This window comes from Musca autumnalis, unplaced genomic scaffold (genome assembly GCF_047663935.1).
Source record: "Musca autumnalis isolate F117 unplaced genomic scaffold, ASM4766393v1 scaffold_5, whole genome shotgun sequence".
NCBI classification, from domain to species: domain Eukaryota; kingdom Metazoa; phylum Arthropoda; class Insecta; order Diptera; family Muscidae; genus Musca; species Musca autumnalis.
The window spans coordinates 723,738-737,680 of NW_027412088.1; the positions used below are offsets into that span (position 1 = coordinate 723,738).

The window sequence follows — 13,943 nt, forward strand, 5'->3', positions numbered from 1 at the left end:
AGTTTTTGGATAAAAATGTTGTTGCATTATCGATAACAAGAGGTTTGGGTTTTGGAAATTGGAATAAAATCGAAGTGGTTGTTGTTGTATTTAATTTTGTGTCATTGTTCTTTGTAAAGTCGAATGAGTTGTTTTTCGTTTTTCCTAGAATAACGAAGTTAAAATGAATGTGTCAATAATGTATGTATGTATGTTCCTTTTTATTTGATTAAGCTTATAATACTTGCGTACAAAGTACATTTGTTGTTACATAGTTAGTACATATCTACGTCTCTAGTTATGTGTGTATATGTATATAATTTGTTTTTTTTTTTTCATTTGGAGAGAATACATTAATACTATTTGGTTGATTGTTTTTTTTTCAAGTTATATTTTTTGTTTGTTGTTTTTATCGTTTTTGTTTTCTTTCTTGGGAGCTAGCTGAGTATTAGGGCACATTGTCTGACACTTTAACTGGTGTAACTGCTCAAATGATTGGCAATAGCTTGAGGGCATTGGTAAACATGGGTTCCATTTAAAGAGACCTTTGCTGTTCACTGATTTGATTGTGTCAGTATGAGAGCTTGGTTTCTTTAGAAGTCATCGTTAGTACTGGGAAGGATAAAATGCTTCTGTTATTTGTGGTTCGGTTTGCCTGTGGTCAGTCATATATGGGGCGATTTAACTTTGGAAGAATGTCAAATTTCCTTGTCGCCTCGTTTGCTTTTCGTTTGTCCAATTCGTCTTGCAATGCGAAAAGGAAATACTATTTATGGATATCAAGATGAATGGGTTGGCATTTCCAATGGTATGTTGTTGTAAATGTGGTAAGACTACGTCTCTTCCTCTGTTATTTTGTGTGGCGCACGCGGTTGTCTTTCGAATTCTTTGCTAGAAAAATATTTACACATTTGGAATATGTTCCCACGTCTTACACGATTTTACGATTAGGGGATGGTAGCGGAAAGAAGTGCAGCTCTGCAAACGGAAGGGGACAGTTACGATGAAAACATGTAAAGACACGGGTGAGAAAGGAGAATGATACTGATTGAATTGAATAGGCCAATGCCACGATCTAATGAAATGAAGATTGAGTAGAAACGTCTATGATCCACGGAGTCGCTGAGGAATGTGATGCTGTCGTAACAGATGCAGCAGCCACCATAGCTGCTGTGGTAGATACTAGCAACCCCCATACCACGGAAATGTCCAGCACCATCAGTGCGGAAGCATTAACGGACGAGCTGTGCTTGTAAGCTTCAGTCGCGACTGGGGTTTATCTTCGAAGTCCTCGTTGTAGTTGTAGAACGGCGATATTTTGAGACCAGTCTTTTCGGGTATGATTTTGAAGTGGGGCTGCTCAGTGCTAACGATTAATGGTCGCTTCATGGAGTGCATATATTGGGAATGGGGTGCGCCCAGGGGTCGTCTTGTGCTGGGCACATTCATTTTTTTGCAAGGCTCCGGTTTGGTCTCGTTGTTGTAGTGGGAATTTTGTGCCGCGTACTTATTTGGCTTGTAAATGGAGAATATGTTGTTGATCAGGTTGAGGGCGGAGTGGCCACTGGCCGACGGATGGTGGCCGGACGAGGTGGGCTGTTGAGTTTGTACTTCTTCCGGATAGAAATTATTGTATTGATAGGTTGGTAGAGTTTCCGCAGCGGGATATACTTTGTGGCCGTAGTTGAAGGGTCGGTGGAGGGGTGAGCCAGGTTGTTCAAAAAAATGAAATGTGTTCGAGGCACTGTTTACGTCCGTGGGCAGTGAATCGGAAGCTAAGGGATGCTCGACTTGTGGCGGCGAGGGCATACCTTCAAGCAGGGATTTCTTGATCATCATGCGTTCCTGTTCGCGATCGTGTAAATCTATGGGTTGTCCATTGTTGTAACATCCAACGCTTACATTTTTCACCTTCAAGTTGCTGTGCATGTTGCGACGTTGCATGTCCAAATCAATGGGACTGGGTGGTTTTTCCAACTCCTCCCAGTATTTCTCCAAATCAATATTAAAGTCCTGCAGGTCCATTTCTGTAGTGTCTGAGCAGGAGTCTTCGTCGTAGCGACTGGGTGGTTGCACTTCTAGCAGAGACTTGCTTCTCGTGGGACGTCTGTATGCAGAAGAAGCATAATTGCGGCGTGGAGCGCCTGAAGATAAGTAACGTTCGTCCTCATCCAAGAACTTATCCTGCATCAAGAGACGTTCTCTTTCATCGCGTATAAAATGGTCCAAATCCGTGTCGTAGGCCATGGCACGGCAATGCAAGTGCTCTTCTTCTTCGGCCGCAGGATGATGGCTAGGACAGTGATAACGCGAACGAGGAACCGGCGGAGGTTGGCGTTGCTGCTGTAAAGATCTGGCCATAAGGTACTGCTGTTGGTGGTGGCAGCAATAGTCATCGGCGGCACAACAACAGATCACCGTAGGTGGCGGCGGCAATTGCTGCTCACGATGCGATCCAGCGCCTGAGAGCAAGGAGTAGCGTGAAGCCGTTGCCACACGATGATTACCTCGATCTTCCCACCAGTCCAAATCGTGCAAGTTCCTGTTGCTACCACCACTGACACCAGCACCATAGAAGCCAGATATCGACGATGACGAAGGAGCAACCCTTCGCCAGGGTCTGCGCGGAGCAGTGGCGTAACTGTCCGAGTAGATGTCATCGAGCAAGCACTTGGCATTCGTGCAGTGCTCGCGAGCACAGCACATATGCATATCTTGAGCAGATGATAGAGCGGCCTCATCCAAGCTATTACTGCAATGGTAACCTATAGATTTGCGAAAAGCCTCATGACGCTCCTTCCGCGACTTCCCCACCGATGGCGGCACTTCGTAGTCCATTACATCGAAGGGTGTGGTTTTCGTCGAAGCACTAAAGGAATAGGATTTTGGCACATTGGCTTTATTCTTCAGTATTGAAGTCATAGGTGCGTGTGGAATAGAGGGTGCAGGTGGCGGGGGCGAAGCACCCACTCCCTCATCATAGCTACGATCGGCAAACGAACAACTTTGTGACTTTGGATAGTGGAATTCCTTACAACTGATCGAACGTTGCAACCCATAACTAGCTGAACCTTCTCCCTCTCCTCTTCGTTCCCTCATGCCACTAGTGCTGGTGTCCCCACCATTTTCATAAACAGTCCCCACCAACTCATCCTCGAGAAAGAGTTCATCATTTTCCCGAATATTTCTCAGTTTTCCCATTCTTCCATATTTCAAACATTCTGGTATGTACTCATCATCTAAATCTTCAGAACGGTTCGAATAGATGTTGTCCGTATACCAATTGGGGTCCAGTTGTCGTGGCTTCGGTTTGATCAGATGCATTTTATCCCTTTTCGACTGACGATAACTCTCAAAGCAAATATTCTTCATACGCTCCAACTTCTGTTCACGAATGCGTTCCCAATTCTCCCAATTCTTGTCGTTCTTACTGCGCCCATTGCCGTCTAGGCAGAACGTTAAAGTCTTGGTCATATCGTAATCGCCATTATAGTCAACATTGGTGTTTTTGGGTTCTGGTTTATCCTTGCTCCTGATATTCTTGTAGGTGGTTTGAGTCCCACCATTGCTGTCGGTGACAACGATGCGTATCCGTCGACTACCCTTGTCGCCTCCCTTTGATGACAACGATGACTTTTGGGGCTGTTTGTCGCGTTCGCTGGTCGGCTCTTCTGGCTGTCACACTTCTTGCAAATATTTTATTGGGCAGTAGCCCTGGCGATTGTCAGCAGAACGTACCATGACCATTCCGTTCACTTCATCACCGGTCTGGACGAAGGCATGCCAAACGAGAAGAGAAATGAAAATAGCAAGAGTTGTTTTAAAAACTTTCTATGAACATTCAGTCCACCTCTGAACATACCTGTATTACAATTTGATCCCTCAAAAGTGCCATATTTTCGCCACGTTCTCCATCCGAAACTTGTAGGTTGTGTGTTACTTGCAGAGGTTTTTCGTTTGCATTCAAGCGTACACAATATTTGGATGGAAAATAGCCAACACGCCCCAACACCTTGCCCTTCCACCAGTCTGGATCTGAAGTGTCGATGACAGTAACCTAAAATGAAAAATACAAATCAATTTTAACTCTTTTGGGCACTTTTAAAAATAGAACTGTGGAAAAAATCATACACACACACATTGATAACAAAAAGTGATTCTATGCTGACAAACAATCAGCCGATAACCGTATCTCAATAAATTATATTGAATGTTTTGTAATAGCTCATAACCCCTCACCTCCTAACCAATGCACTGCAGCCGTTACACAGTGTATGCACCCAACGACAAAATTCTAAAAATCATGTCTTCATTTTAAGAATTTAAAACTGCAAATCACTTCTAAACATTCCAACATTTTTCGAAACTAAACTTCTTGTTTTTGCCATTTTTCGCGGTTCTTAAGGAGAAAAACATTACAAACCTGAATAATTTTTGACAACAAATGTAAGCGAATTTCTGAAACAAAGAACTATTATTCACGCCTTAACTAAGGTTGAATGATTAAGTAAATTGCCTTCGTTTCGTTTTCCAACATATAAAAATTCCTCTTATTTGCAAGGGTTATCCTATATTATATAAATGTATGGATTTCCTTAAAGTTTTAGTTACTTTCCAAGCACCTGCAAGAACCGCCACTAGTACCTAGTTGAAGCCAAGCGTCTATAGATCTCAAAACTCTGTAGACGTTTTACGGAAGTCTGCTGTGTGCGCAATTATGACTAAAAGTTTATATCGATTTTCAGGTGCTAAATTTATATTTTTTGGAATATTTTTAAGTAATTTTATTACACATTGTACAGTTAGTCAACTAAGTTATGGCAAAACCAAAATTTTTACAAAATTTAAAATAAAGCAACGTTTTATTGGCATAAATAAATAACATTATTAACATTTGGTGCTATTATATAACAACCAAGTCCTACTTAAATCAAACCCAATTTTTTGACGCTGTTGGTTAAATAAAATAAAACTCCTTTGTCATTGTTTCTACCAAAACTTGGATATTACCAACGTTTCTACTTGATATACAACCCCATACCATAACAGATTTTCGAATTTTACGGTACATATGAAATTTTCGTTTTCCAAGGCTGTGAGAGGTTTTCGCCATTCTTTTTTGGGGTCCATCGAGATAGTATAACATAATTTTTGTCTCATCAGAAAAGATAACTTCATTCCAGTACTCCAGTGGGCGTGAAATGTTCCCTGTAGCATATCGGAATCGGTTCTCTATATTTTGCTGGAAGAGCAATGACTTTTTCCTAGCCAGTCGTGATGACTACTAGTTGTCATGTAGCACTTTTCTGTATTTTTCATGTGACACACTGTTTTGTTGATTTCTTTAATTATTCTTCTTTCAATTCGTGGTTTCACTGCTTTTAATAGGTGATTTCAGCGATTTCTAGGGCGGGTTTAGCATTTTGCATAATTGGAATATATCAAATGTATCATATCTTCCGAAGCGTATTTGCCGCCCACTGTCGTTTTCCGAATACTTCGTCGCTGTTTCCCTCACTGCAATCAACTAGTGACAATAAGTTATGATGCTTCAAGAGATTACATCAACATACACCGTAAAAATCATAAAAATCCTTACTTGCAAAAAAATCGAGGGAAATTACACGATTTTATTGCACATTCACTCATTTTACATTTATTTAGTTGACACCAAAAAACCAAGTGCCTATTCGTTTTGCCTGTTAATTTAGTTATTTTCGACCGATTTCTGCATTTATTGCCTTGATGTTGTCATAACTAGGTAAATCATTATATATGCACCAAAAACCAAACATTATCCAACATTGTTGTAATTCCTAATAGCCTAGACATACGGCAGTCTTAATTTGCTTTAACAGCCTTAATTCAAATTAATTTCAACAATATCCCCATTTTTAAAACACAAAATCAAACTGAATTTACAGCCAGTTTCTGTATGTCGAAAGAAGAATGTGTGCGAATGAAACACGCCCGAACTTTAGTTTTCGAAATAGTTTTACCTTTGCTTTTGCTTCAAAACAAAAAACAAATTTGAAAAACACACAAGAGTTTGGATGTGTTTCTTTCGCACACATTCTTCTTTCGACATACAGAAACTGGCTATTATACTGAATTTCAGTTGCCAATTGTCTTCTGTCAAATTTGCCTTTTGTCAAATTTCCATTTTTATGAAAATAAAAAAACAAAACAAATCAGCAATTTTTGCGTTTCTTCCAAATAAGTACTGGTCTTTCTCGAATAGTATAACAGCTAATCGTTCTTAGCGCCTTCTCTTAAATCTGTTTTTAAAATTTTTATTTTCACAAACATTTCATACCCACCAAACCAATTCTATCGAAAATATTATCTTCCTCAATGTTTTTATAATGTTAAAATGACTCAAAAACAAGTAAAAAAGTGTCAGTCGGCTTTGCCGACAGATATCAGGAATATTGTCAATTATTTCATATTCCATTTCAGAAAAAAAGGATAATTTTTTTTCGCGCTACATCAACGATTTTTGATATGTAGGTTAAGAAAAAAATTGCCAGTACGAATCTGGTCGCGAGCCAATTTTTGGTTGTTGCGGACAAAAGTTATGGCGCTTTTATTTCGCTCTTTAAGAAATAAAATATTATAGAAACGCTAATTATTTTAATTAGCACCATTGTTACAAAAAAGTTCTCTCGAAGTGACGTCAGCGAGTAGATTGCATAATACCTGCAAAATGTTACACAGAATTCGCGGAATGTACATAAAATTGATAAATTATTGAATATATGTCAACTTTTTTCAAAATTAAGGCCAATTTAGTGATCATATAATTACATAAAAATTTTTTGTGGATCTAAACTTCACGGGGAATCAAATGAGACTACAATCGTACAGATTAGTGTTATAGTTTTGATGTTACAGCCAAAATAAGCACATATTTTGGTCAAAAAAGAATTTTTTATTTGACAAAATATTTTTTCACATGCATTATGTAGTAGAAAATATTGGAAAAATCTATAGGAATATTTCCTTCGTTTTGCTTAAATCTCCCAATAAAATAGACGGATTTTGCTTTATTGACATTCATATTAAAGCTTTTCCATTAGGGAAGGTAATTGGGTTGATGAGGATATATCTCAAAGCTTTTGAAATGGAAACAGAGGTCAAATAACGCATTTTATTTTATATGCATTTTAAAATACGTGTAAATCGCGTAATTATTAAAATCATTTTGTCCGCATGTGATTTTCATGTACAACAAGACCATATCTTTTGATTTATATATATTTTTCGAAATGTACATTGGAGGCTAAGATGTAGCATCGGCTGCATCCTAGCATTAAAAAATCTAGAAAATATCTCTAATTTGCGCAAAGTGCATACAATTTTTGTCCGCATCCGATTTCAGTGTTCACCATGAAAATCTATATCGATATATATCTATTTCAAGGCGATCAATCAAGAACCGTGGATGTAGCATCACATACTATTTTTTGAGATAAAATGAATGTAGCTCCCTTATAAGTGAAGTTTTCAAATCTCTGTTTCCGCTAAAACGAAGATGCTGCACCAGTTGTTTCATTGCAGTGGAAACGAACCGCAGAAAACGCGATAAAATACGCGATATTTCCAAAAACAATTTTAGGCGATTTTTCTACTTTGGAATTTCTTGTAACTCGCGTTTTAGTAGATGGATTTTCACGGGGAATGATTTATTGGATCCGGAACGTAAAAAACTAAAATGTGCAATCAAGTACGAAGAAATCGAATAACAATTGTTAAAATTAGGCCCGAAAAAATATGATTTTTAGAAAAATGTTCGCACAAAATTTTCGCATTTGGATGCAGATTTCTATGAAGCTGTGCAGACTGCATTCACAATATTCTGATCAAATAACTCAGAATCGCAAGTACTACAATCCCATATATGGTTTTTATAAAAACCTGTTTGCGGAATGAAATTAGAAGAAAATTTCAAAAAACACTGTAAATCTGGCTTCAAAATGTCAGCATCATTTAATGGTAGAAGCAGACGAAATTTTGAAAAGTAATACATTAGAGAGATGATCCTTATTTACTTTGACAAGAAACTCGAGAGAAGTGTGGTTTACTCACAAATAGAGAGATAAGAAAAAAAGACATGGTGGCTTCAACCCATTTTCACCAATTTTTTAACATAAATATAGCCACAGCTTCCTCGCAAATTATCTTTTAAGGCCAATATTTTTTGCCACGTCCAAAAACATTTCATTTTATCCAAAAGTATTTAATTTGTATAATATACAATCACGAGTCGCGTGTTCTAAAAGGGTAAACCTTGGCTTCAGCTATGTTAAATTTTCAAAAATATTGGTGATATATACCCTCAGCCAATGTGAAGTGAAACTCTCACCTACGGACAGAGCAAATGAATTTAAGGTCTCTTCAGAATGTTGTGGCCCTTTTTGGACATTTGAACTTGCCGACAAAAATGTGGATTAGGAATTAACTGCACTAAGACACAAATGTTGGACGTTTGTGGGGAAGTTACCCTTAGGGAGGACCGATATCGGCCATTTTAGAAGTTAAACTAAATTTTGACAAAATATTAGGAGATCCAAAGTTTGTACCAAATTGGTTGCCCCATTCAAGTGATATCGCCATAGCATTTTAGTGACCTTTTTTTAAATATTGGGGGAAGTACCGGAAGTTGTGGACCGGTATTGCCCCATGGAACTAAGTTTGGATATAATATGACGAAGACCAAATGTTGGACTAAATCGGTTGAACAGTTCGAGAGGTATCGTGCTCTCCGACCGCCACATATGGTGACATAGGAATTTTTTACACCTTTCGGGCTGTTTTCCTAAAAATATGGACTTGCCCCTGAAAAAACTTTTACCGTCGTAATGGTAGTAGCGAATGCAAATCGCTTCAACAAAAATCAAAGTGATTCGAGAGCAGATCGTAAAGTGAACTTATCCGAAATTGTGTACGAGAGGTACCAGAAGGAGTAGACAAATATAGTAAAGGACGTTTTTTTAAACTAGATAGAACTTTAAATTGTAAAAAGTAACACAAAAAATTAAATTTTGATGAAACTTTTTTTTTATTTTTTTCAGTATACTCTGACAAATCATCTTGAATAGACTCACGCTTTAGACTCACGAAATTATCCAAATTTACTTTGAAAATCAGTCGTCGATTCGCGCAACTTATAGACGACTTCGTCATATGTATGGCGTTCAGCGATGAGGCGCATTTTTGGCTTAACGGGTTTGTTAATAAGCAAAATTGCCACATATGGAGAGAGAACAATCCACAAGAGACCCTACAGACTCCATTACATCCAGAAAAATGCACCGTATGGAGCGGTTTTCACGCTGGTGGCATCGTCGGACCTTATTTCTTCAAAAATGAGGCCGGAGCTCGCGTTACGGTCAATGGAGATCGTTACCGCACCATGATCAATGATTTTTTGTTTGAAAATATGGATGACATTGATCCGGAGGAGATGTGGTTTCAACAGGATGGCGCTACGTGCCATACGGCGAACGCAACCATCGACTTATTGAAATCAAAATTTGGCGATAAGTTGATTTCGAGAAGTGGACCTGTCAATTGGCCTCCAAGGTCGTGCGATTTGACACCTCTGACGATTTGACATCACTGGTTTATGCTGATAAACCAGCAACAATTGATGCCTTGGAGGCCAGCATTGTTCGTGTTATTCGTGACATACGGCCAGCAGTGCTCGAAAAAGTGGCCAAAAATTGGACGTCCAGAATGCACTTCGTCAAGAACAGCCGCGGTGCCCATATGCCCGAAATCATTTTCAAATGTTAATGTCACGTATTGATCTTTCGAATAAAAAAAAATTGTGATTACAATTTAATTTTTTGTGTTATTTTTTACAATTTCAAATTCTATCGGGCTTAAAAAAACACTCTATACATATTCGAATCTGATCTTTATCTGTTAGATATATTAGGATGTGCATAGTATGGATTACATCGGTCACTCCCTTCAAGATTTATCGTGCACACAATTTTTCGGAACATTTTTGAACTTTTGTGGGGGAGGTACCTGAAGGAATGGACCGATATGGCTTATCTTCGAATTTAAACTATATTTGGACAAAATATTACTAAGGACAAATTTTGGACCGAATCGGCAGATCCGTTCGAGAGTTATCTTGCGCTCCATCCACTACACACGGTGTTATAGGGGCTTTTTGCATCTTTCATGCTATTTTCTCAGGAAGTATGGACTTGCCCCCGATGAAACTTGTACCGCCGTATGGGGGGTCGTGAATACAAGTTGCTAAAACAAAAATCAAACTGATTCGAGAGATGGCCCTAAACTGAACTTTTACGAAATTTTGTGTGGGAGGTACCCGAAGGAGTGGACCGATTGAGTCCATATTGAAACCTTATCTAAGTCTGGTACAAGTTTCACAATGTGCAAAGTATGGACCAAATCGGTTACTCCCTTTAAAAGTTATCGTGCGCACAAATTTTCTTAACATTTTCGAACTTTTGTGTGGGAGGTACCGGAAGGAGTGGACCGATATAGCCCATCTTCGAACTTAAACTAAGTTTGGGCAAAATATTACGAAGGCCAAAATTTGAACCGAATCGGTTCATCCCTTCGAGAGTTATCGTGCGCTCCAGCCAGCCAGACAGACAGACAGACAAACGGACGGGCATTGCTAAATCGACTCCAAATTGTCTGAAACACATTTCGTCCAAACATACTTGGGGTCTAAAACCATTATTTCGATGAGGCACATTTTGCCCGTATGAAAGTGTATATACCCTTCATAGCCTAAAGGCTGAGGGTATAAATATTGCGAATAAATCAATGGTAGAAAATATATTTGTTTGGGATATTTTGGCGAACTTTTGTAAAACTTTATGAAATGGTCTGCTGGGTACAAACAAACAACACAAACAGCTGTTTCATAAATGCAGAAACTATCGTCTGTCAGGGTGAACAATTAATTCAAATTAAGGAATTTTTAATGCAAATTGACTCTGCCGTCTGTCTAGGGCAGCGACGACCACAGAAATACAGCCAAAGCGAAGATATGTATGAACGTATGAGTGAAAAAAGCAACAACCACATTATGTTTTTGTTTGTTTTCATTCATTTACACTGTACGTGAGAGAGAAGCAAATGCAAAAACAACTCAGTGGGCGCCCTCACTATACGGTCTAAGCAAAGAAGCTCGACCCTGGTCTAGGGTATAATTGAAAATCTTAATTGTTAAAAATTCATCGTTTGCAATAATTTAGTTGACTAACTGTATATTCAATAACATGTTTATTGTGCTAATATGTACATACATACATATGTATATTGTAATAACTATGCTATGGATCCGATTAGCGATTTTATTATCATGGAACCGCTCTGAAAACTCATGATAGGAAAATGTTTGAGAATATTAACTTTAATAAATTGTAGAAGAGACAAAAGAGCATACACTGATGAACTTGCGACGCAAAGAAGAAAGAAATAATTTTGCTTTGTAAACAGTTATTATTGTTGTTTGCCAATTACCATCCACTATTTGGCATACAAAAATGAAATCATTTCATACCTATGTTGAAATCACAATGGTAATATCGTAGACAAATAAAAGAATAGACAGAAAAATTGTAGTGTGTTTGTTTTTTGTATGGGCCACCCCAACGAAAACTACACAGACATTTTACTCAATTGCATTTTGTTTTGGGGTAAATTGCAAGATTTTGTTGAATTTGTTTATATGAGGATGTAGATCTGGTCAAAGACTACCCAAATGTTGTCTTTTACCAGCATAAATAGCTTAAAATTGTATTGTTATTGTCATTTTAAAAATTAAGTGCATATCTAACTGACTCAATTCACACTCAGTGAGAGAATTTAGGTGAGAGGATTTCTTTGTCTATTCTTTTATTTGTCTATGCCAATGATGCACAAAATAATATGTGTGACTGTAGTATTTGTGCCATGAATCGACGCTAGAGTACTGCTTTGTTCATAGCTGGTCTATGCTAATATTCTTCAGCACTGTTGTTGTTTTTTACCATCTCCATAGACTAATAAATATACAGACGACGGATCACTCAATTTTTCCACGGTCAAGTCACTCCAACCCGAAAACTCAAAACAGTTCGAAGACGATTTTTGGGGAAAATGGCAATATTTTCTTGGATATTTTTATCTGAGGAGCCTTTTCTCAGAACAAAATATTTGTTAAGTTGTATTTTTTGGCATTTTATATTGAGTTTCTTATTTAGCACACTCAATTCGAACATAGTCGGTGAGAGAGATCCGACGTCTATGTATTCATTAGTCTATGCCATCTCAAAATAAATGTCATTGGCATCAATTCCTTTCACCTTAAATGCGTGCGATATCTTACAAAGGAATTCTAAAAAAGTCTTTTCCAGTAGTGGAAAGCATTTTCGGATGTCCGGAGTGGTAATTTTATCACGATATTGGTCCATTTTAAACAATTCGAGCAGCGAATACTAGCATTTCTCAGAAGAAATTCGGATATCCTGAAGGGACCGCCATATTTTGTAGTGGTAAATATTCTCTAAAATGTATAGGAATGACTTCTGTATAAAATCTACGACTCTAACAGACAGTACGTTTCCAAAAATAAACGTACTGAAGGAATAGTGCAAGCATTGTTAAGCATTACACGTGATTATGAAAGGAAATTGTGCGATTCCTTGCCAAAGCAGGATATAGGGGTGTATCCTTAATCTGGAGGGATATAGTTTTACTGAATATTACTGAAATTATTTCGTTTTTAATATAGAGTGAATGTGCATCGATATTCTACTACAATCTTTATGTATACCCAAGTTTTTAAGGGGGGTCCTATTTTGCTTTCGTCGTATATTTCTTATATAAATCATATATGAATACAAATGAATGACTAAGTTTACTCCAAACACTTAAAACTAAATATTAAAAAATTTTCAACACTTCATATTTTGCATAATTCCGGAAAAAATTAAGGTTGGAAAAAAAATTGGTAGGGGTCCTATTCAAGTGACGGGTAGTGTATGGTTCACTTCATTCCGAAGGATAGTGTGAAGTGGAAAAATAACAATTTAAAACAAAGTGTAATAAGAACAATGATTTCAGAATTAAAATACATATAAGTGAAGTGATATCATGTACATACATATGGTAAATTTCAAATTTCCTTTTCAATACCATTGACAAAAAAATTAAAATTTTTTTGCGAGCACATCCGCTATTTTTGGGACTTAGGTTAAGAAAAAAAATTGTGGTTTCAAATATGTTCGCGTTCACAAAATTGGATGCTGCACCCAAAAGTTATAGGGGGTTTTATTTCCCTATAAAGAAAAAATATTTAAAAATTCCCTTTGGGTTTTAATAAGAAAATATATGTATAAATTGTTTACAGAATGTTATATCTATCCGCTGATGTTAAAATATTTCTAAATTTGTTTTTATTTTCGCGGAAAATCAACAAATAATGAAAAAATCTTAGAGTAAATTTAATTTATTCTAACTCAGAGTTCATATAAATCTCAAAAAAATAAATTTAAAATTTCTACAGCATCTAGACAACGCATAGAAATATGTGAGACCAAAATTATAAAGATTGGGTTCATAAGATGCATATTAAAGCAACAACAAAAGACAAAAACTTATTGTGGGAATATTGTTTCAAAAATATATTTTTTGGTTTAATACGAAAAATTTAAGAAACATTTTTAGGAGTTATTCTACTATTTCGCTAAATTTCCATACAAAACCTTAAGTATTTGGCTAAAACTTCTTCGAGGAAAATAGTTTGTCACCGTGAAAGTATATTTGCTTAGAATGATAAGCAATAGAGTTAAGAAGTACAGAGTAATATTGAAATCACAATCAAAGAAAAAACACAAAAGTTAAAAAGCGTGTAATTCGCGTATCCGTTTAAATCAGTTGAGGTGCATGTGCTTTTCGGATACAGGGAGTCCATGTCTATCAATATG

At 37.1% G+C, this 13,943-nt stretch overlaps 1 protein-coding gene across 1 annotated transcript in view; it reads right to left on the minus strand.

Annotated features, from left to right (window-relative positions):
• Positions 1-299: 299 nt before the first annotated feature.
• The window catches only part of Stacl (SH3 and cysteine-rich domain-containing protein), a 427,746-nt gene continuing 414,102 nt past the window's right edge, over positions 300-13,943 (minus strand). The window contains 2 exon segments of the mRNA XM_073988359.1: positions 300-3,747; positions 3,842-4,036. Of these exon segments, the coding sequence (XP_073844460.1) occupies positions 1,198-3,747; positions 3,842-4,036 (2,745 nt within the window). The 3' untranslated portion in view covers positions 300-1,197.